Source organism: Patiria miniata, unplaced genomic scaffold (assembly GCF_015706575.1).
Source record: "Patiria miniata isolate m_02_andy unplaced genomic scaffold, ASM1570657v1 HiC_scaffold_4, whole genome shotgun sequence".
Classification (NCBI taxonomy): Eukaryota; Metazoa; Echinodermata; class Asteroidea; order Valvatida; family Asterinidae; genus Patiria; species Patiria miniata.
In genome coordinates this window covers 3067918-3093183 of record NW_024037071.1, presented here as the reverse complement: position 1 = coordinate 3093183, position 25266 = coordinate 3067918, and the positions used below count along the sequence as shown (strand labels likewise).

Genomic DNA, 25266 nt, shown 5'->3' with positions numbered 1-25266 from the left:
GCCGTACATGCGTAAGGTGTTCGGTTAAAAAAGGATTGTTGATACCTTGCAGTGGCATTAATTGTCATTTCCGCCGCATTTAACGAGAATTTTGTCCAAGCGAGGCGTCAGCGTTTGCACTTCAATCAGGTTCACCCCTGTATACTAGTTACATTACTCTTAGTAAAGAAAAGAAAAAAAAGAGTGCCAAAATGCAGGATTGGCTTAAATTACCCACAAGTACGGCTGATTGATGCTACAGTTATGCGTAAGCGCGACCCTTAATACCGAGCCGTGTTTCGGAGCTTATAAACAACAGAAATTTAGCCACATGCTAGGGAGTTGCCGGTTCCGGGGCCAAAGTGCCGGCGCAGCGCGCACCCGATATGGATCTGTTTTTTTGGAATGGATAATTAAATCTCTGAACAGCACTTCAGCCAGCCGAGAGAACACATTGCAGGTACTGTACTTTGATGTGCGGCTCGGCGTGGCATCACCCAAAAAAAAGTCCGTTCAAAGCCTTGACAGGTTGTGCACAGGATGAGTTGCTCCTAGAAAACTTTGAAAAGGCTGTTGGTTTTTCCGGGGGAAGGTTTGCGAAAATACTACACATGTATGTGTGAATAATTTCTCAACTAAGAGAATGGTTCTGAAAAGAACCAGAGGTATAAACTCGATGTTCCGATCAGTATGCTGTGACCGTCTTCAGGAGAGTGCCTAAACTGTAAGCAAGTAAACACTTACATGTAAGTAGCTAAAGCGAAATCGGTGAAGTGTGAAGTTGCATCCTGTGTGGATGCCAAGTAGCTAGGATCCCAGAGCAAGCTTGGTGTACCCAGTGAAGTGGGTAGCAGTCTCAGTAGAGGAAGGACCTTGGGTATAGGAGACCCATCAGTCTAAGGTATAGCTGAGGACCTAGGGTATAGGGTATTTTACCCAAATGTCAGATAAAATGTACAGTTTTAAGACAACTTGTCTTAAAATCTACCATTATCAACTTCCAAGCCTCATGTTAGTTTGGTTGACGCACGTCATCCGAAAACGCTGGCGACACGTCTTTCTTCAGTTACATTTACGTAGTTTGCCCCCTTCCGGTACTTTCCACAGGTTTCTGGGAAAGACTTTCTGAAGTGACACTTGAATGCATAATAGTTGTCATGGTGAGAGAGGTACCATGGCACTGCTTTGGATCTACCTCTTACATAGTCTCTGAATAAATAGAACCTGATCATTTCTTGATATAAGGTTTCATTTCATCAATTGACTTGAAGTGTTGTTACAATACTTTGTGAAAAAATTCCCTTTCTTCGTAGCCTTCAAATTTTACTGTACTTTTTTTTTTATTACTGAGTGTATTGTGCTAGTGAATATTTCAGCTGAAAGAACTGCACGTATATTTCAGTATTCCTTACCTACATGTAACAGTGGTTGATATGACTGTACAGCAGCCTGCAGCATTATTTTGGTTGGATCGAATACCTGTATGTAGACTGCGCTTCTAAAAGATCTTGAATCAACAGGACATCCCTGCTCGTTGCTCACGAGTAAAATGACATCTGACCAACCCCAACGAATGGCGAGAGTGCTGTGAAAACAAACAGGACCGGAGTCCAATTTTTTTTTTTTTTGGTTATCAAGCGACTGCATCTGAGTGACAGGGGGAGGGGGGATGAATCCGAAACTGAGAGTTAAGCAAATACGCAATCTTGTCTCTGAGTTCATTGATATTTGACTTGTGAGAGCAGCCGAGGACGATAGCGTGAAGGCGATCGAGATCTGAATATACATGCCGACTACTCGAAGTGGTTTCATTTCTCGTATCGAGTGACTGTATTGCACTGAGATCATGCATGCCCCCTTGTGCCCCATTTCCATGCTGCAGAGTATTTCTTACATCTCTGTCTGTTCGTGCTGTTGTCAATAACTTTTGAATATGCTTTTGCTGAAATTTTGATTTAGAAGAGACGCATTCTGGATGTACTCTTAGTCTTTGTCGCACTGTACCGTGGGATGCAGTAATGGAAGTGTATGACCTTTCGGTGAAGAATACTTTCTCTCGTTCGAACATTGATTTTTTTTTTTTTCAAGTCTCCATAAAGCTCTTCCATAGCATAGATATCAACATAATTTTTTTGTTTTTATTCTACAAGTCCAGAATTATGGAAAAAGTCTGCCAAAATAAAGGGGGAAATGCAAAAGTACATGTGCAGTTTCTGGCATAAAGCAAGCTGTGTTGAGTGGTACATGTACTCGTAATATAGCTCATAAATGTGGATAAAAGCCCAAACTACATGTACATGTACCTATAAAGATTCAGCTTTTGTTGAGAAGACTTTTATTAAAAATTTGTGACCATTGAATAGTTTAGTTGTTTTTTTATTTGAAATTCCATTCAGTAATTGATCAAAAGTTAAAACTTCAAAGCCAGTATTTTTAGTCAATGTCTCATTCAAAAGAAAATACCTTTTGCATTGCAAAAAAATAGCAATTTAGAAAAGGATTCTATTTTGCTTGATGAACCTAAAAAAATAGCAGACAAGTCATACCATACAAAGCATCTTAAAAGGATAATTTGCAATTACCTGTACCTGGAAAAACACCTACGGGAAAAGTGAAGATGGGACTGGTGTCAACCACTCTGTGAAATAATTCCGCCTGAAATTGTATCGTTTGGAAGAACATTGAAGGTGGTTTTCAAAATATGGTGTCCACAAGCACATTTTCTTGTGTGTGTCAGCAACGAAATCGAGTTAAAAAAACCCAAAAATCTGTGCATAGTTTTTCTCTGTTTTTTTTTATGTATCCACAGAGCTGAAACTATGCGCATCCTTATTTTTGAGCAGATTTCTTGCTTCAAACGCCCCCACCCGCCCTTCAAATGTTGTTGCTTCAAAATAAAAGAACTTCTCAAAAAGCAAATTTGAAATGTTCAAGCCTCTCTTTACATTTCCCCTTCAACTTCTTAGGTGATCAGCGAGCGTGATATCCTTGGCACCCAGCTGGTGCGGCGCAATGACGAGCTGGCCCTCCTCTATGAGAAGATCAAGATCCAGCAGTCCACCCTGGCCAAAGGAGAGATGCAGTACCGCCAGCGACTGGAGGACGTCCGTCTGCTCAAGCTGGAGATCAAGAAACTCCGACGGGAGAAGAACATCCTGAACAAGAGTGTGGCCAACGTGGATGATTTGAGGTAAGAGGAGTAAAAAGCATGTTGGTCAGTTCCCAAACCTGGGCCTGGTTCTGGCTTGGGCTTTATCTCTGACTCCGGAACCATTTAAAAAAGTAAACGAGTAGGATCTGGATCTAGATCTGGATTTGGATCGTTATACTATGACAAAACAGACACCCGCATTACATAGGAGAGACACATCTGGTTTTAGTTTGCTGGTTTGCCAGGGTGTGGCCCGAAGTATGTACAACTTATTTTATTTTGGATGAGCAGGTCTTCGTGTGAGGTCTGGCATGTAGGTGGCAATGTGCAATGTGTTCGCTGCCCTCCCATGCGCCCCCAACTCCCTCTTTGTAAGCAAGTGACGGATTCCATTGTCCAATCTCAATGGAAATATTCTAAATTTGGCCTCACACTTTCAAATGTTATTTTTACTGAGGAAGAACAAGAACCTATTTTGACCCAGAGTCTCCCAAGATAGCTGGCTAAATAATAGACTTGTTCATGGCGAATATGCATTAAAAGAAAACAACAAAATCACTCCAACATGATTTTAATCCCTATTTCGATGTCTTCCCCTTGTCAAGACGGGAAGTCTACCACCTGCAGCGTGAGCTGTTGCGGGAGCGGACCCGCTGCAAGGCACTGGAGGAAGAACTGGAGAACCCCATGAACATCCACCGCTGGCGCAAGCTGGAAGGCTCGGACCCCAGCACCTACGAGATGATCCAGAAGATACAGACGCTGCAGCGGCGCCTGATTCAGAAGACAGAGGAGGTGGTGGAGAAGGAGCTTCTGATACAGGTCAGTGTTTTGCTGAAAATCGCTAGGCGAAGAAAAAAAAACACCTATCCTTCTGCCTCAGTCAATCCCACTCCTGTTACCACTTTACCCACTCTGATCACCATCCTGCCACCACCTAACCCACTTCTACCGCACCTGTCCCACCACATGTCTCACTCCTGCCAATGCACATCCCACCCCTGCCACCACCTTTCCCACCCTTAACACCACATATCCCACTTCTGCCACCATCTACTCCACCTCTGCAATGAGCAGTCACAATTCTCTCTTCCCCTCCCTAACATATCTCCCCTCCATCCCTTTCCTCTTGGGGTTGTCTTGGGCAGGGTGGGGTGGGGCAGTTGGGTGTGTGGCTGGTTGGGAGTGGAGGAGGGGCGGGGGTAGTCTATGGAATAGACGCTTGCATGACAAGTGTCTGTAATATGCCTGCAGATTATGAGTTCAGAATTGCAGGAGCTTGTAGATTACTTGCTAAGCATGCAAATTTGCTGAGTGTAGAATTGGCAGAGCTGTTGATACAGGTTGGTGTTGTGAGATGAGCTTTCTAAACATGTGGACTTGTTGAATGCACAATTGCAGAGGTTGATGGATTTCTTTCTTAAAGTGAGATTATCTGAATAATTGCTGGAGCTATGCCGATACAACTTGCTCAGCTGCTCAGGCAGAATCACATGAAGCGAATGGAATTGGGAAGTTGTGACGTCACGTCAAGTTTTTGCGTGGCGAATTTGCAAAATCTCGAACACATTTCCACTCCGGTGAATGTCTCAGCAAATGCTTCATAACGTCAAGTTTGCTGTGCAATGGCATTCGTGGAAGTGTGAACCAGCAATGAACCTGAGGGGCTGGAGATTTGCCTGGTCTACATGTACGTGTAGGTCTGCGTTTAGCTGAGTTTGCTGAGCGGGCAGATCTGTTGAGCACTGAATCGCAGGAGTTGGGGAAAAAATTGGAGCTGGTGATAATGTGTTAGGGGTCAAGTCCTGCAAAGTTTGTTAGTAGTAATACAGCGTTGTCAATTTATGGATCTGGTCGCCCACCATTGCACTTTCTCTCTGTTAAGTTGTTTGCAAGAGCATTGCCCGTTTTTGTCTTAAAAAAAAACCCTAGTTTCTAAGCGGACGCATTTTCAAAAGTACATTTGTCCAGTTCCGTGTTTCCCCCGCAGGACAGATTTCCATCATATATTCCACTTGAGTCAACAGAAAGAAGGATGCTAGAAATGTTGCGCCGGAATTGAATGCACACATTGCGGGATGCCGACTGATCTGTCTGTGTGTATCATATATCCTCCTATCTATTTGCCAAAGTACCATATTTCGGACAAGTGACCCCACGAGAGACTATAAGTAGATTTCCAGATTGTAGATTTGTTCCAGTTAAAGGAATTCAGGGCTGTTATATCATGCCTACTTCCAGCACTTTTTAGCAAGTTGACTTCTTGACTGTATTTGCATTTTAAAGTTCCATTAAGCTGGTTTCAAGTCCGGCAAATGATAAAGATGAAATCAAGTAGCCATCTGGGATTTTGGGTTTTAGCCAATAGCAGTCAATAACATACTCGGGACAAACATTTTATGTCGTGAAAGTTCTATTTACGGTACATCAAAAAAAAAAAAAGATGTCGGGATGTGAAGTTTAAGTGGTCTTAAAATGTTCACACAGGAGGGTAGGGATAGGAGAGTGCAAAGAATGACCGGAAGCTTTCTCCAGCTTTGAAGACAGCCCAATCGATTTTTTTTCAATCCATTTCTGGACAAAGTAGCCTTAACGTTGTCCCTTAAAAGTGTTTTCATTTTTGTGTCAAAGGTAAAAACCTTTTGTTCCAGTTGGGTAGCTACATGCAGTAAGCTACATGTATGTAGTCTGGCTAGCACTGGCTATGTCGTTTGTGGTCTTGGTTTTTTTCAAAGCTCCAAACCTTTTTGTAACTGAAGAGTTAGTGATGCTCTTGATAACCACTTCGAACAAACAATTTCAGAACATGGGTTTTTTGGTCAGAATAACATTTAAGGTGTGGCAAGTACTCAGTAACCATTTCATAGATGCTTGATCAAGAAAGACTTTTCTAATTATTTCCAGTTTGTGTCAATTTTCATCTTAAGTTTTATGTATTTTTTACGCTCCCTAAAAACAGGAAAAAGAGAAGCTGTACATTGAACTGAAACACATTTTGGCCAGGCAGCCTGGTCCCGAGGTGGCAGAGCAACTGCAAATCTACCAGCAGACCATGAAGGACAAGACCAAACAGCTGAAGGTAAGAACAGCACCATTTCTTTTCTCTCCCCCCCCCCCCTCCCAAGTGTGGGGAAGATGCCAACTTTATATCCTCCAGTTTAGACAGGTAACATTAAAGTTCACATTAATGGTTGTTCCCAGGGTAGGAATTTTTATCCTATCCCAAGATTTTATCAAATTCTTTCATTTGCGACAAGATTATCAAATGTGAGTTCTTTCACGAAAAAGGACCTGAACATGAAACAAAAGAGATGAGATTGTGCTCCGTTGAACCTTTCTACAAATTCCCGCGTTGCTGTTTTATAAAACACCCCCGCAGGCAATCAACGAGAATAAACATGTGAAGCCTTTGCCAAGTGTGTGGATCCAATAACCTCAAGTCTGTCCAAAACGGATCGTCTTATTTCTGGCAATTCTGGGGTTAGAACAGGTTAAAGCCACCTTAGAGACTTTGTGCCTTGGGCAGAGTGATTGTCCAGACTTGCTGAAAAAGTTCTCATTTGAAGCTCGGTAGATATTCCTGACCACAACAAGGATAATGTAAGAACCTTTTTTCAGAAATACATTGTGCATTTACACAGCTATAGACTGTGTGCACTGAGTACCCCCTCAGTGGCCACAATGAGAAAGTTGGGGGAGACCAGTGGGAGGAACATTAGAGCGCGTTGCCGATGAAGCCGGCATTCACGCTGCGCCATGCGTTTGTGCACATTCGGAATGGAATTAATCGTGCGTACTTCGTGCCATATGCACCCGAATTTGTGTGTGAATTTAGTGTGTCCCTCCCAGCGCTCGTGCGTTGTGACTATAAGCACCAACTATATGTTTATGCACAGAGTCCATTCTTCAGTAGGTGTAACATAGTTCCAAAATATTTGACGTGCCCGTTTTCATACTTAAAGGCTGTTTACGAAGATCGCTTTCAATATTTCCACCAGCCCCAATTTCAACTGTCAATAGACTTGACCCAGTTCTTTCAAAGAGCATGTCTTCTGTGTCCCCCCTTTCAGCCTTGAATGGAAAAATGAACCATTCATGTAGTTGTACTGTTTGCCCTTGAAAGAGTGTCTCCGTGGATCAGTCACAAAACGGTGCTTTGTATCTGGGTCGCGGATAATACCACTTTAGAAAAGCACTCTTCCAAAATCAAATTGTTGGAAATTGTGCCTTGTGAGTGGAATCTCAATGAACATCCCCACTGTACCCCCTCCCATGTCATAATCCAATCAGCCTGTTGATAAATCTTATAATGTTTCCCGCTGAAAGAATGTAGATTTATCCGAAATGCACCACACCGGTTGAAACAAATCTGGGTTACCGGATAATTCGGCTATTTGTATGTACATATACATGGACGTCAATACTAAATGTGCCCTACAAAATCCGCAATCTGTGGGTCGTAAGTTTTTCATGAACTACGTTGCCCACGCTGCTCTTAATTCAATCAATCTCTTGTTAAACGTCTAATGTACGGTGCTGAAAGAATGCACGGCATTTTGAAAAGTTTCACGGCCGGGGGATAGCTCCGTTAACAGAAAAACGTGCCCCAGAAATCTCTCTTAATTCATTATATTGTTGAAGGTATTGCATCCCTATCATCGCCCACATTCCTCTTGATCCAATCAGTTAACAAAGTCTTCGCATTGCCAACTCGGGGCCGGAAACTGAGAACCTCCTTTTTGATGAAACCAAAAGTAAGAGCTGAAGACGTGAGACAAATTCGTTAAGCCGGTCCCGATGAGTGGCGAGAAACCAAACGAGATCCCGTTGCTTTCGCGAATGGTGCTGATAGCATCTGTCCAGTGGTGGGAATCCAAACACAGTCGTCAGGCCGTCGCACAGCCCTGCCCTAACGCCGCACACGCACTCCCTAGTAACAAACAAGCTCCTCACATCTCTGAGCAAAGAGACAGGGAATCAACGGGCCTATATCTTTCTAGATCATCGGCTCACTCAACGGGTACTTGATTCTGATCCAAGATCCGATTTCTGTCTCCCCTGTTGGTCCACAACTTGATGTCTTTTTTTTTGTTTCCCCTTCCTTGAAAAGCGATTAAATTGCACACACAGTGCTCTATAACTGTGTGAGACTTTGCAAAAATTGGTCAGCTGTTTCAAAACTATCGTGACTTTCAGGGTTCTAGCCAGGGTGAAATTATAGCGTAGGGGTAATTTTGGTTCGACAACTAATGCGAGCGCGGAGCGCGAAGCCCTTACGGCGTGGGGTCCGGGGCCCGCTTAAGGGCCCCGGAAAATTTTGGACTCTAGATGCTCTGTGGTGCAATCTGAGGCGATTCCCTGCCACTTTCCCCTGATTTTTTTTTTTAGCAGAAGTGTTTAAAATTATAAGAAATTTTGTTTTATTTGTTTCAATGATTGATACTCTTGCTCCTGTAAAGTTTCTTCTGTTTTCAAATTTTAGATTATGTTAACTTGTATAAATTGTTCCAAGATCGATGCTTTCTGATGTTTAACCATTTTTAGTAGTTCCTCAAAATTGGGATTTACTTTGTCAAAATTAAGTGCGAGAACAAATCGCATGAACATTTCATATTTTGCGTTCATATTTCAAGAAGCCTTGTGTTGTGTAGCGCTGCCGTAGTAGCAGTAGTTCCGATTTTAAATTTGTAAATAAAACCATCCGATCGGCAGGGAGAGAAATTGTAAAACCATGGAGGTCCCAGACAGAAAAAGTTGTCGGCGATTGCAATTTCAATATGCTACAACACAATGTGAATGAGAAATCTCATTTTTGTTATGTTAAAAAATATAATTGTAGATAATGACGATGTGAAATAATCACCGGGAATTGCTTCCTATCCCGGCCGCGGCCTGCCCCGGCCGGCCCGGCGTGCGGGCGCGGGCCAGCCCACACCGGCTACGCCGGCGAACTACGCGACCAAATTTTCCCTCAGCATTTGAGAAAGCAACGCATTCGTGGAGCGCTAAAAAACTTGCTTTGTTGCAATACTTGCTGATTGGTTTTGTCCTAAGAACAAACAGATCCGTTTTTACTACCAAACTTATCGAACTGTTATTATCAGCAACGAGTAGTGTAGTCAAAAATTGAAATTTTCGACAGCGACATTCTTCGAGAAGAATTCTTCACGTGCGGCCATCTTGTGGACGGATCCATTGATATCGTAGGGGTGCTTAACCTTTCTTTGGACATCGTTTCTCGAATAAATCCTTTACGAAAATTATGTTCCGACGTGAAGAACTTATTTTTAAACAGTAACATGTTTCGGACTTGATAAAAAGTATTATTTATAATTTTAAAACAGTTGAAATGCTTGTAAATATTTACCTTTATAGGAAAGCACACCCGATACCGCAAAATGGTGTGGTCCACAGAGCGCTCTGTACGTGACATGTGACACGTACGTCGTACGGAGCGCTGTATCTACGCAGCACAAAACAGCACGTGCTTATTGCTACATGTATCATGGCGAATGCGTGTGGCGCAGCATCACGGTAGGGGTATCGTACGGGGTACGTGCGGTGGGATCGTTGTTTATTTTTCGTGTGTCGTACGGCCAGTGCGCAATGCTCAAAGTCGCTGCGCTTGTATACGAACAAACAGCAGATTTTTTTTTTTCGCAACCAAAATTTATAGCGTAGCGGTAGCGTAGCGGCGCGATTTAAGCGTAGCACTTATTTCCGAAAGCGTAGCGGGTGCTAGCGCTATTTGATGCCTGGCTAGAACACTGGTGACTTTATTGAAAGAAGTGCACGTAAACAATAGGTCTTGAATGAGATTGAGTGGCAGCGTTTGAAAATTCATTTCTATAAGCATTTTTTGTACGGTAAACTCTGAAAAACAATAAGATGTTTAAATAAACAACAGTTTTAAACCAAGCATTGTTCTTCGGAGACTCTCTCCACAAAATTTAATGATTCTTGTACAAAAACGTCAATCTACAATAAAGAAGAAGACTTAAAAATAGTCCTAAGCAAAATAAATTGTGAATTTGTAAGATTTTTCATGGCGCCAAAAAAAGTGACAGCAAAAAAACCCCATGGAAATGCACCTGTGACTCATTGCACGCAGGACTGCTTACAATATCCTTACGGTCATATGCACATTGTTGAATTAATACCTTAAGCATCTTTGCATAAGGCGTCTTGCCTGCCTTCTCTGGTTATTGGCACAGATGAAGAGATCACAAAAACTGCAACAGCACTCTCAGGAGAAAATGTGAACCCCTTTCCCCTTTATAATATTGAATAAGTAATGAGCAATGTACATGTAGGTACAGTCAGTTATGGTGAGTACATGTTTATATGTCTGACTTATGATTGTCACTTCTGTGGCATTGGATACAATAACAATACTGGAAGAAGTATTTTTATTTCCTTTTTGATATCTTGTCTGGTTTTTCCATTTTTTCGCAAAAAAATATTAAGTCCCATTGAATCAAGTTGCACTGACGTCATATCTTGCAGTTGCCACATAACCAAGTGTCATCCATGTCAACTGCTTCTATTTTTTTAACAAACTTCACTTACGTTTCACCCACAATCTAAAAGCAAAATTTCTATTAGTCAGAGTGGCAGATCTTGAAGTATTGGCATCATGATGTAAATCTTTCAATTTTTTTTATGGGGGGGGGGGGGGGAGGAGGGGGGGGGGGGTGATTGAGATGTCTATTACAGCTCGCTACTTTGTGAAATTAAAATGGTCAGAATGGGTCTTCATCGGCAGAATTCATATCGCTAATGCAGGAAGTGGCTATACAGATTTGTTTGTGGTACGTAGTGCTGGCCTTTCGGAAAAGGCCCTTTTCCGACCAATTTTGCCTTTTTCTTTGACTTTGAGAGTGCTCCTCTGCGACACTGAAGGGACCGCTGTTGTGTCGTGTTGTTCTTGAGGTAGGGGTTTCTCTCAGATCAGCCCGACAGTCAAAACAACGTAATGGTACGGTCGCTATCGATCGGCTTCATAATTTGTAGTTTCTGTAAATAATTTTTTTTTTGGAGGGAGGTCGGTGATGGAAAGGAGTTAATAAAGATTGAGTGAAACTCTGCTTCACAGTTTGAAAAAGTTAAATTAGCTGCAGCAGAAGAAGGGTCTGAAAGTGTCTAAGCAAGGCAGTCAGAATAGCTTGTGTTTAGGTGATATTTTGTACATGTACAGATGTAGTCACTATCATTTTCTACTGACGGGTTTTATGAGCTCTGTGGACAAGCACCGGTAACCTCTCAACGGTCTCAAAGGGAGATGGGGGAGACCACTGGGAGGGACATTTGATAACGCAACCCTGATGACGCTTGACGGTCTTGCAAAGGACGTGATGGGTTTGTAATAGTCGTGCGTACTTCGCGCCGTACGTGCATGCAGTTGTGTTTTACTATACTCTTGAGGACAATGCTTTGTGTTTCACTTTCTCCCCACAATATAAGACGAACGCTCAATGACAGCAAAGAATCTGTTGTTCTCCCTTTGTCTGCCTGTCCTCGGGGTGTATGTAGTACATGTACATGGTCCCGTACGCGCATGCGGTGTGTGCTCCCATTGGGGCTTACGAAAGAAGTCACAAAGCGCCCTCTATGCATGTTCTTCTCCCCTTGTATAACCACAATCTTTGGGAGTGAGATTGAGAGAATCTCTCTAGAGCCTTTTCCTTTGTACAGTCTGACAGTTGTGTGGGTGTGAGGGTGTCCAGTCGTAAGTGTGCTCCAATACAGTATTGTCAATAAAAACCAAACAATACTTCTCCACTCAAACTAGTGTCATTCCCCCCTTTCCATTTTTTTCTTTATTTTTTTAGAAAGGACCCTGGAGGAATAGTCATCCTTTGTCATCTTTCTGTCGTAGATCAGAAATTGTCTGGTTTTTTTTTTTTGTCTGTGGTAGAGGATATTGACCAAGTACTTGTATGATAATTTTCTAATATTTATATAATATTGGATGGCTATTGGAATATTTGGATATTGGAATTAGTATTGTTATAGCAGTATTGTTATAGCGAGTGCAACATATTCTTGTATCCCCGAAAAAAAAAAAAGCCATCCAAAATTTTTATTATTTATATCAGGCTGATTTGATCCGCAAGAAATACATTTCACTGACACTGTCGTTATTTCTCAAATTTTGTCAAAAATGGGTTGCTTACCGAAGCAAAATTCTCTTGCGACGTAATATGTTTGAGTGTAATAATTTAAAATACCTACACGTATCAGACCGCTGGAATGATTCCAAATTTCCAGTGATTACTATCCCAGTCTAATTGACTATCTTGCGACCAGAAATTTGTCTAATGGGTTTAAAAAAAAAAATCTCCTGCAAAGTGCAGAAATTCTACCTACATGTATATTACCCTTGAATGGCTTCTCAGTGTATAGCTTAGCAATCTCTTTAAGTAATGGGATATTCTTGAACAAAGAGGGCACTGCAACTACTGCATTTTGGGGTATAGTCAATAGTGAATTGAAGATAATTCACGTCAGTTCATTCCTACAGCTAAAAGAATTACATTTTCAGTGTGTATTTTCTAGATTTAAAGGGCTCGTGACATGAATTTTACTTGGGAACATATTTTGTGCAACTTTCTACTCCTCTTAAATGTATGAAAACCCATTTGACATCCCTTTTTGGTTAATCTTATTGAAAAGTGCACTTCGTCAAAGATTTAAAAATTATCCATGCTTTTCCTGACAAATGAGGGCACTGTTGCTGTCATTTCAGGAAGACACTGTTCAGTTTAGGGCTTTTCTGTTCAAATTCTGAACCCGAAATTTGCTCATTGAAAATATTTGTGAGAAACGTTTTTGCTCATTGACCTACTGTCATGTACTGAAACAACGACGAATCACCAAAGAAAGAAAAAAAATTTGGCAGATTTTTGTGCTGAAGTAGCTGTGACATTGAGGTTTCTGCCTGAATTGACATCACACTTTTGCTCATGCAAATGCAGATTTACATTAGCATAAAACCACAAAGGAACCAATTAGGCCTTGAAAATGACAACATGAAAATTGAAAACAAGATTAAATGAGACACAAAGGTGCATTTACAAATTACATGGGCCTTTTAAGTAAAGTTACTAAACTGGAACCAATTACGGTAGGCCTTGAAAATGACAACATGAAAATTGAAAACAAGATTAAATGAGACACAAAGGTGCATTTACAAATTACATGGACCTTTTAGGTAAAGTTACTAAACTGCTTCAGTAAACGGGATGTATTGTTACATGTATATCCGCTCACTAATATATGTTCTATTGCACAAATGCACGTTATTAAAGGCCACCAAATTTCTTCGAGTATCATGCCAATTCTAAGCCAAAAGCAAAAAAAAAAAGCCCAACAAAGATAAATGCAATTTTAAGCTTTGCATGCGAGTATCTCTTCTGTGAAGATTTGTAAGTTCTCTGAAAAGAACCGGCGGTGAGAATGGTTCTTGACATTTCCATCAGTGTACTCAGTCCGTCCTCAAATCCTGCAAGGATTTTTCCATCCCTATGAGTCGCCGTCACTATAAATGTAGTGACCCAGGTTAGTTATAGATTCATCAGTTCATAAAGATGCTCCCACGTACCGGTAATCTCTCGCAAAAAAAAATATACACACATACATAAGTGTGTACGTATTAAGTTCCGCGAAAGTCGGTGTTAATTAATTTTGGATTTGAAATTGAGCCGCATGTATTAGCCATGTGGTTTCGTACAGCAGGTGTTTTTTGTCCATAGAATATCAAGCCATGCACGTGGGGGTTCAGTGACACCTGCCATGAGAATACATACAAGGAGCTTCTTTTGATGGCAGTGGTGAAATATATGTTGACGTATGCATTCACAGGAAGTCATATCCAGCATTTTGTCAACAGCAGAGCATTAGTGGCTTTTCATGTTGTGTTTGCAGAGTCTGGCGAGTGAGCCGCAGCAATCTCAGTAATAGCTTGTTGAGAGCTGGCTCAATATCGATGGTGATGTGGTAGTCAAACGAGAAATGTAATCGATTGAGATTTAAAAGGACTCGGAGTCAGACTGGTTGCAGTTTATGAGTTTGGATATCCGGTGTTTTTCTATTGGTGTTTTAATTAATGCCAATTTGATAATAATATTGGATGGCTTCTTTTCGGGGATACAAGAATATGTTGTACTCGCGATAACAATATTGCACCCGTCTTATATTTAACAATTATTGACTGCTGGGATGTGGGATATGCCATTTTCAACACCCGAGGGGCGCACTGCACCCAAGGCCAAGCATATATATTGAGACCGAAATAGGGTGGCTACATTCTACAAGAAGTACAACAAGTCAAAGTCCGTAGACCAAATACATTGTAGTGTTTGGTAGTGTTTAGGCCAGATGTATATATGAAAAGACTTCCAGAGAATATAGCCATTTATCTTCAAGTAAACTTGAATCCTCGATTCTGATTGGTTGATCCATGGCAATAAGCCATGCTACATACATGTATATCTATGTAGCACAGTCACAGTCCATACCGTACTCCGCGTATTGCGCTCATTCCAAGATACATGCGTGCGCCATTCCGTACAAACATGCATGTGTAATAGGAAAAGTTTGTGTAGGCCTACAGCATGCGTATTTCATCTTTACTGCGCATCAAGTTTGCTTGAAGATAAATTCGTTATCACGCTCGCGCTCGTGGAACACGGAAAATGTTGTGCGTCTGTGTCCCACATACCACTCAGCCCTTGGCCTCATGGTATGTGGGACACAGACGCACTACATTATTCTGTGTTCCACTTGCTCTTGTGGGATAACTAATAGAATAGAATTTTGTGCACTCTGGGACCAGCTTTACTGGGCATGCCCTGCGTTGTTACCGGTAGATTATCCAGGCAGACATTTAAATATTGCTATACTGCTAACCCGACTTGAATTTCAGAATCTTTATCTCAAAAACCAATACACTTGAATAGTGCCGTAAATTAGAAAATCTTTCCTAAAGGTTTTTTTTTTTTTTTTTCAAGAAGCACTAGGGTCTGTCCAGATATCCGAAAGAATCAAAAACCAGAATCTCGTGAATCAAATTAAAGGTTGACAGAGAGTCTCTTAACCACTGCCATGGTGGTGGGCATTATTGGCAATGGTTGTCACGTCCTTGCAACGATGCTACTTCACCGTTGCTACCAGTTACTGGAAAGACAGGCTTTTCTGATTCGGGGCGCCAATTATCCCGCTCCACAAAAAAAAAAAAAATTTTAATGAAGGAGATTAACTCCCCGTTCTGCTTGAAGCAGTCGATTCCTCGCTACTCGTCCGTCCATTTTGCTGCTTGCTCACACAAAACAGACGCAGATCGAGCCTTGTTTGATCAAAAGTGGGAGTTTAGAAGATGATGAAAGGGGAGGGGAGTTCATCTACCCGTCCCTTTATTGATTCAGCACCAGCTTCCATCAGGAAGATGTATGAGGGAAAACCAAAACAGCTAGACCAGCAGATGAGCTTTTTGTTTATTTTGAAAAAAAGGGAGGTGGAAAAAAATAGGACAGTGAAAGAAAGCCGACGGTGCCATGCTGGTGGCTTCAGTGACAGGGCCGGCCGGAGATAATGACAACTAGGACAGTTGACTCGCAATAAATTGAAACTGGACGTCTGTCAGAGTAGTTGACACGCCGGACTGCATCTGTTGCTGGGGGATGACTGCCCGTATGTCAGGTTACCAATATGGCTTGGCTGGTACCCAGGGCCCCCGGTCCCTTGCCTTGTGGGCTTGACTTGCTCTAATTCCATCCTGATGGAGATCACCTGTCTTTCTCTCTGTGCATGCTGTGTAGTCTTTATTACATTTGTGTGGTTGATATGTCCAGTTGGGTTGGGGGAGGGGGGGTTGGCGGATGTGTATTCAATAAGTCCCTATCTGCCAGTATTGGTGCTCAGCTTATTATTACCCCTGCTCATCAGGCCATTAAAGTATTTTACCTCATTGTATTCCCTGAAGATAATACACCTTGACGCTGCCATTTTGGCACATTTTGTCAATATTACCCCTGTTCATCACACCAACAGACATTTTCTGAAACCATCTAATTTGCATGTGGAGAATACAAGCGAGGATAACGCAGATTCAACTTTCCTCGGATCAGCTGATTTCCTCTTTTTTTACTTCCCATGTGTGCCATTGACAATAGAAAAACACTGTACAAAGTCTGGAAAAAATTTGAATTTCTTCTTTTTTGTGATTTCCCAGTTGCATGCCTGGATCTAGCAATGCCATTTTTTGTAGGGGAAGAGGAGGCAGTGTTGAACTAAATGTACATTTTTCTCTATTTGTGTATTTTTCCCCTTTTCTGTATGATTACATTTTTACTTGACTGGCATTCACAAAATACAATACGAGTGAGCCATGATGAAGGGCATACATGTTGATGTACACACCGGGATGTTCATGAATTGTGCATTGTGCCGTCAGTAGTCCTAAATGAAAGTGAAATGTATGTAATCACAGTGATCACAGTCCACTGTGTAATTGTCTTTATGTTTTTCTTGTTCAGTTAAAAAAGATGTATGTATTGATATTATTAAACATACCCAAGCCCTGCTGACATAATCTAATTTCTTTAATCAAATTTGATACAGACCAGAGATGTAAACGATAATTCCACACAGTCGGTAATTCGATTGGGCACAAGATTTATTGTGTTGGATGAAGACCGACTAATGAGATCACATCTTGCTGATTCAATTAGGATTCTTTATTAGATATTTACATGTATATGCTTTCTGGGATTGTTTGCTATTACATGTAGGTGAGTCGGATATACACCCCAGCAACCTTAAGTCAACCCCCCCCCTTCACAAATCAAGCGAAGTGCGACCCTCCCTCCCTCCCTAAGACTTAAGTCCAAACTAAAGTATTTACATGGCGCGAAAAGGGGAGGCGTCTGATTCTCCGCCGACCCTGAAACTTAACGAGTTACATGAGAGGGGCAGATTGGTGCGCAGTCGGCAACTTCACCCTGTAATGTGATTTTGTTGGGCCGACTCCTGAGTGCGATGCCAGGGTTCAAATGGCACTTGCTAGTGCGGGGCCCCTCGTATTCGATACGCACTCGAGTTTGGCGCCCCAAAACAAGTTTGTGCGCCGGCGTCGAGCGTTCAAGCACTTGAGGTCTTGTGGAGTCGGTGACATTTTCCTTTTTGCAGATTCGCTTCAGGTTATTCAACCTGGGGAGAGAGATGTCTGGCAATTGTGTTATGGCACACGGGCATCTCTTTTCATCATTTCCCCTGCAGCATTTTATTGTTAGATAATAAAAAATATAAAAAAAAAGATTGGATTTACATTGTACGTACAGTGATTACACTGAGCCAGTCGAGCTTTGTTCTTCATTCCCACACCAGAAATTGTGTGGGTTGTAATCTTGCATAAACTGCCCGCTTTGTCTATTTTAAAATCCCAGAACAATTAGTCCGTACTCTTTACAAACGGGCAATTTTCCAGCTTCAAACTTTCCTTCGCGAGTTGCAGTAGCAGCTTTGATCCACAAAGCTTCAACCAATCAGCTTTGTTGGATGCCATTGCGGCTGAAGTTCTCAACAAAGTCACCAGACAAGTGAGCTTTTGATACTGACGTTCCTTAAAAAAGCTTCAACCAATCAGCTTTGTTCGATGCCATTGCGGCTGAAGTTCTCAACAAAGTCACCAGACAAGTGAGCTTTTGATACTGACGTTCCTTATTCAAACATTGACGTTAGAAGGCAGGTGTTTTTCATGTTGTTGTCCATGAGCGATGATTGCCACGGCAGTGATTTGCCGGTACTTATTCCAAAATTACTTGCACCAACAGGATATCAGGACTTAAGCGACGAGCGTGTGTGCATAATCCATATGGCACCAGTCTCTCATTTCTTCATTCTCCTCAGTCACCTGCTGTTGCTCAGGAAATAAAAAAAACACCTATTTTTAACGTTTCTCTCTTTCAACATTTTCTCTCTTTCAACATTTTCTTCTTTTTTTTCATTATCAATGCTGCAGGTGTATGTTACACAAAGATGTGCATCAATGATAATTCTGTCTTTACGTGCAAATGATTATGAAATGAAAAAAAAATGCTTGGAAAATTCTGGATAACTCAACGCCGTCTCAGGACTAAGCTTTAAACTCCTCAAAGAATCCACGCTCTATGTCATGCACCAAGCTGAGCACAGTACATGGTCTCCCTCAACTCTCTCACTCTCTTTGTGATTATAGTATTCAAGCTTAACCAAACGGAATGGGAAAAAAAACCTGCTAATTTGGTGTTTGTGTTTGAAGTCCATAGAAATTCTATAATGTAGAAGTTCCCTTCACAGGGGTAACTATTGAAAGAAAGATGAAAATTGTAAGTTTGTCTTTCCATGACATTGAAGTTACAGTAAATGTACTGTTTGGTGGGGTGTGTGGCATTGTGGCTACGGTTTGTGACTCATGATCAGAGGGTTCGAATCCAGCTGCTGGTCATTTGTTGTGTTCTTGGGCAAGCCACTTCGTCCCACTTGCCTCTCTCCACCCAGGAGTATAAATGGGTACTGGCATAGCTGGGGAGTAACCTGCGATGGACTAACATCCCATCCAGGGGGGAGTAGAAACATTCTCGATTGTTTCATGCCACTGAAACCGGAGATAAACGCCGGCCTGATGGGCCACATTGGCTGGTGACAGACTTTACTACTACTATTGTTAGAGCAACAAACCACAAAGGGGGGGGGGGTGTTAATAGCTCAGAGGTGTGAACGCAGATTGATCTGGTACATGGTACCCTGCCCTTTTGTGTGTGTGTATGGGGGGGGGGGGGGGAGAACCATCCTCCATTTTACCCCCGTAATCTACCCATAGTGTTGCTTTCTGCAGTCACAAAACTTCCCTTGCTTTGAACTCAATAGACCCATTCATGCAAAGAAATTAATACTTCTCCTTTCTCTTACAATGTAGGGTATGGCATCAGAGCTGAACATGTACGAATCCCAAGTCCAGGAATACAAGTATGAGATAGAGAGACTGGCTCGTGAGCTGCAGGAAGTCAAGAAGAAATACTACGCCCAGAAACGCAAAGAGCAGCAAGGAAGGTAGGCCGCAGTTCAGTGTGAAATTGAAAATCAAATTTCCCATCAAAACAGACTCTATTCCCTACTGTCTCGCCCTCCTTTTTCCCCGCGGTCTTATACTTCTAAAAGCAAATGACGTTAGTATCCAGCTGCAGTATTTGATTTTTACAAAACGTCATGGGCAAAAAAATACCTGCCGCTTTGGTTTTATAGAATTTTCAGACTATGATATTTGGAGCTGTTTGCTTGAACCGACCCTCTTTGTAGGAGAACCATTTTGTTCATGTTACAGTCCGTGTGTCCATTTTTGTTACCACTTTGAAATAACGATCTGTTTTGCTTGTCAAATCCACCATTCCCAGGAGTTCATGTAATTTGTCGCAGGAGGGTTCTGGCCACGTTCCCATGGCTACAGCCTCGTGAGCTCAATTTAAAAAATACAAAAACAAGGCAAGCATGTCCTGAGATGTTGTCTCATACGCAGGGCTTTTGTGAAAGCACAGCGAGATCTCTGGGCGCAATCCCTGACATACTTTCTGAATTAGATTGTTCACCTTGTGTTGTCGCTCAAGCCAGGAGCCACAGACGAATTGTTTTTTTCGCAAAGCTTGCAATCTGCTCAACAAAACAGTATCCCCCCCCCCCTCCCTAAAAAAAATCCAGATCAACCCTTCCAGCACAACATTTAATCGTCCCGATTGCCATTAAGATACAAATTGAATTGCCCGCGACTTACGTCTTTTCAGTATACGGGGGGCAGTGTGGGCTTACTTTACGGGGCGATCCCGGAAGATTAGTCCGTTGACTCGCCTGTGCCAAGTCAACAAATGGGATCCCAAGGGTTTTGCCCCGGGTAGTGTTTATTTGCTCGGCGGATGCAGTCTGTGCATTCTGTTTATTGCTTGAAAGAGTACAGTCCATTGCAAACGGTCCAAGTGATTACTCTAAGTGTGTCTTGCTCTGTGCCTAAGCCCACATTGGCTTCTCCTGTTTTCCCCGTTGATGCTCAAAAGTGCACGGCCGCAATCACGGGGACAACCCTCATTCTTCTGGTTTTTCAGCATCCCCTTTATGAAAAAGACACTTGGGAAAATGATGTCTACGTTATTTGTCCTTTTTGAATAAAAAGTGTGTTAAAGGGGCACATCATTCTGAAATCCCCGAGGATGTTATGTTCTAGGTTGTTGACTCATCCTTTTTCAAAGGTCTGGTTGAAATTTAAAGGAAACAAACCTAATGTCTTACTGTAGCTGAGAAATATTAAAACAAAAAAGCACCAAAACAGTTGTTTAATGTGTACTGCAATAAGAAACATAACCACTATTGTTTCCCTTATTTGCTGTCGCTTATCCAAATGTCTTGTCCAAATTTCCCATCCATACTTGTGATGGAGGATTTGATATACCCATTTGTTATTGAATGATTCAGTGTGCATTGTAATATTTTTCATGTGGAAGGGTGTCGGGAGGGGTGGGCGGAGGGAAGGAACGAAGGAACTGTCTTGTCCAAAGACACAAGCACTGCAGCCCCACAGGCTGGACTCGAGCCTGCAACCTGGAGGATGGCAAGTGTCGTAGTCATGCCCTCACAAGCCTCAAATCAAGTCTCAAGCTCTTCGGATGAACTGAGACAATCCCTTGTCAGTGTTCATCCCCTGTTCCTTGTGACATGACTTGTGGTTTGACTTGCCACGTCACTACTACTCTGCAAACTACCGTTTCAAATGACAACGGTACTTCACGATAAGAATTGTCTCATCCTATTTCTTTTTCTTGGTTTGTTTTGTTTCCAGAGAGCGAGAGAGGGCCGTGGCGCAGGCAGGCACAGCCCCCATCCAGCCGCAACGGACAGACGGTCCTCGCTTCACGGGAGGGGGCTTCAACTTGAAACAGCCGGGCACGGGAAAGGTCACCGCCTAACTTCACACGCCGTCCAACACCAAACCTCATCCTCCCGTCTTCTAATTATGAATATTATTATTCCGTCCCTAATGAGGCTTGGACTTACACAATGGATGCCGGCTGTTTTGCGTAATTGCCTTCACCGACATAGAATTGTTGAACTCTTTAGCCCGAGGCTAATTCCTGGAACCGTACTCTAAGCCGGGAAAGACGAGACAGTCATAATATTTTTCCCCGCACTTCACATTTTTGATTAAAAAATTTGATGTTTGTTAAAAACACAGTTGACATTTTTCCTCATTCGTTAACAATTTTAAAAATTTATTTCAGGCCTATGATTATTATATTAAGTTCCTTGAAATATAAAAGTCAACATCACATTTTTTTAATACAAGAGAGTGAAAAAAGATTAACAAGGAAAGGAGCACTTCAAGTGACCTGTCAATTAAAAATCAATCCATTTCATAGTCTGCATATGGCAGGGTTCCTTTTTGTTCAGTGCCCTCACGCATTACAGACGATCTTACTAAATAGTAACCAATGGACTTATATCTGTAACTAACTTGATTTATGTCCCATGCATCAACTAAAGCAATCACACACCACCTGAAACCAATCCATCAGGCAACAGGCAACGAGCCATCGTGATGTTCCATGAATCATTAACACTTTTGCTTTTTTTCCTTCTAAGTTATTGCATTCACTGTACCGTATACTGCCTTGATACTTGTTCGTGCTGGCCACGTTCTACAACAGGAGCCCACTGCAACATTGCCGCATCGATTCAAAGCAAGCGGACTGTGCGCTGCCAGTTTTTTGCAGATGACTGGCAGTGGTTGGCGGTCGCGCCGTGACCCCACAAGTTCGTGGGATGTTAGCAAAACACCGGCCAGATACTAGTGGCCCATAGTTCTGCACTATCCTGGCCCAGTAATCAACCTCTGATTTCCCCGTTCCACACCTAATCAACTACCGACAGGAGATCCACACCGAACTAAAAGCACCGTCTTCAATTCACATACGCTGGAGTTAATTTGTGACTTGCGCGGGGCACTCAGTCCCCGAGCCAGCCCATGTTGACTTACTCTTGGCTGGGAGCACAATAGTTAACCCTCACTGTGCCCTGATTCAGTGGTGCGCACGGGCGCTTGTTACACAACGGTAACTGTCATTTAGTGCGTTCCGTGGGGATATCAAAATAGGCATGCATAAACAAGTCGGGCTTTTTTGCCGGGGAATCGGCGTAAGCTGCTTTTGTTGCGGGGGAAAAATTTAAAGCAAGCACACATTCCCTAGTGGTTGGAATGGGGAATGAGACCTAGCTACAGAGTCCATCAGGGCTGAACATTACAGCGGGGGCAAGGCCGCGAGGCCTGATGTACAGTGCAATGCATATAGTCACCAATCCACGCAATCTTATAATAATGCTCACAATTAAAATTATAAATTGCCATCAGCCCAAATAAAACGGTGGTTAATTACGTTGATTCCCAAAGACATCACTATTGCAATATCTTTTGAAGTGTACGCCAGGGGAAGTGATATCGATGTTATTCCGACTTCAACAAGTTTTTATTGTGAATTGCAAATTTTGACCGTCATGAAGGCAACAATATTAACATACCCATGAATTCAGTGGGTTTTGCAATGTCAAACTCGGAATGACACATCATTGGACCCTAGTGTTAATTCTAAGCTACTTGAGCAAGTGCCTTTTGTGAAAACACGGTAGATTTTTAATCAGCCACGGTTGCAGAAAAAAAAAATCCAAATATAAATAAGGCTTTTATGCTCTTTGAGTTTTTATCCGGTGGTAAGAATTTTTAATGCCCTGTGTAAAGCTGTTTTTGTGTTGTATTCGAGAAAATAAGGCAATTTCCGTCCATACCTTCCCACTAATAGATTCCAAATATAAAAAAAGGCTGTTATGTGCATGAGTTTTTATACTGTGGTAAGAATTTTTAATGTCCTGTGTAAAGCTCTTTTTGTGTTGTATTCGAGAAAATAAGGCAATTTCCGTCCATACCTTCCCACTAATAGATATTTATAAGGTTGTAATGAACTTGGACTTGATATTAACATTATTTTGTTGTTTGATAATAAAGACATATGAATAAAGAGGTTAACTGGATGGCTATGTATGTCGATTATTTCATCCGCATACCTAGTCATGTGAACCCAAGGGCGGATCCAGAACACAATTTATTTTTTTGGGGGGGGGGACCAAAAAAAATAATTGGTTCCGCCAAAAAGTGGGGCGTGGGCTTCGGGGCTCGCTTAAGGACCCCGAATTTTCTTTGTGAATTTCAAGATGCTTTGTGGTGCAATCTGAAGCAATTTTTGATCACTTTAACCATTTTTTTAAGGAAAAGATGATGGTGTATGCAGTGCCTGCCTTTATTGCGACGTCACTTAAAACAAAAAATTGGGTTCGTTTTGGGGGGCCGTTGCCCCCCCCCCCCCCCCCCCCCCCCCGCCCTTGATCCGCCGTTGTGTGAACCAAAATTAATAGCTTGCACACGACATTCTCTTGTACCTTTGTGTTTGTGTCTTTTCCTCTCGAAAAAATTCCCATAAAATCTCAATTTCCTCATTACGCTTTGGTCAGTGAAAAAAAGTCTTTCACTCTCTATTGATAATTGCTGAGGGCATAATGATGGTGTTCGTTCTAGTCATGGATAGTATTTGCAATGCGCCATTCAACTGTGCACAGTCCCATAAGTAAGAGATATCTGGGTCAGATATACTCTATCAGATCTCTATCTGGGCTTCTACAATCTGACCCAGAATCGGGGGGGGGGGGAGGGAAGAGAACCGATGAATATGGTCGAGGTGGCTATATAACCCTGAATTATACACGGGTAGATGACTTAATTCTAAGCTCTCTAGCTCTCTGCAGTATGGACTAGAAATTCATGGGGGAAAAAACAACCAGGGCATTTTTGTGTATAATCAAAAGCGACGGACCCAGAAAATCTCCAGCTCACTAAGAAATTGGTGCGCAACTTTCAAAGGACGGGCGTTCCATGTCTATCGTTACTGGACTATGTGTTCTGTAGTCTTTATCATTGAGTATTCCATTATAATCAGATACACTTGTAATTTGAATGGGCTTGTGTATGAGTATATTCTCCAGCCTCCCCCGATTGCTAACACGCGTAAAAATCCGTGCCCGCTGACACAGTTGCTAAGACGCCGTCGGGTGCCCGGCAGAAGGGCATATGAGCGTTCTGACGCGAAAAATAACTTCAGGAAAATTGCATTGAAAGGCTCCAATGTCCCGCAGCCGCGAATTACGAATCCAATGTTCTACTACGCGTTTTATAAATCGTGCGAACTTTAAATTTGTCACACGTATGAATCATAATCCCCCCCCCCCCTCCGCTCAGATGTTGGAAGAGGGCAAAAAATAGCTTTTTACTGTTAAAAAGGCCACTCTGTGCTCCCTTCAGAAAGTGAGCCCCCAGGTTCCTTCTGCAAAGTTGGACCCACTGGCAGTACCACGGAAACCGTCCAATAGATTATGCGTGAAGGCGGAGTCAGAGGGCAATGCTTTTGTATCGCCTCGATAGGCGCGAGTAAGCCTTTTGAGCATTCATTGTTACAAGATTTAAATAACAAAGAACACCCTCTTGACACACCGCAACGCTTAAGGCCTATAATAGGCCCCGCCCACATTTTGTTCAATCGACCGTTATTTTGTTTGGTCTTTACTCAGTTCAGATAACTCCACAAAAATGAAAACCATCCAAACAATCGGAATACAGGCGGAAACTGATAATTGGGTCGTCGTGCTCGATTTGAAATAAAGAGCGCAGTCGAATCCTGCAGCCTGCTCCAGCTTTTTCAGGTAGACCTACTTTAAGGCAGTCGGCTTACCGTATGGATTCCGCAAATATAGGGCATCGGTACCTGTAATATACATCCTTGACCATCGTGGAGTATTAGCAGCCCTCTCAACTCTGTAGTTCCACTGTCACAAAACCATTCGGCAAATCCCAGAAATGTTTATCCAATAGGCATTGACCCATTTTGCTCCCGCGGTTTTTTTCTTCAATCGCTCGCCGAGCAACCTGCTTTGCCTTTCAAAATAAAGCACTTGCTGTCTTCGCCTCGAAAAAAATAGAAGCCTTGGATGGGGATATAAAGGGAAGATGGAATTAGAAA

The 25266-nt window shown here is 42.3% G+C and overlaps 1 protein-coding gene across 1 annotated transcript in view; it reads left to right on the top strand.

Moving 5' to 3' along the window:
* LOC119739631 (cilia- and flagella-associated protein 58-like) overlaps nucleotides 1–23230 on the top strand; it is a 44055-nt gene extending 20825 nt beyond the window's left edge. Inside the window, exons 12-16 of the mRNA XM_038214624.1 lie at nucleotides 2946–3169; nucleotides 3736–3952; nucleotides 6090–6209; nucleotides 19086–19219; nucleotides 20991–23230. Of these exons, the coding sequence (XP_038070552.1) occupies nucleotides 2946–3169; nucleotides 3736–3952; nucleotides 6090–6209; nucleotides 19086–19219; nucleotides 20991–21117 (822 nt within the window). The 3' untranslated portion in view covers nucleotides 21118–23230. The remainder of the gene's footprint in view (nucleotides 1–2945; nucleotides 3170–3735; nucleotides 3953–6089; nucleotides 6210–19085; nucleotides 19220–20990) is intronic.
* Nucleotides 23231–25266: the final 2036 nt, after the last annotated feature.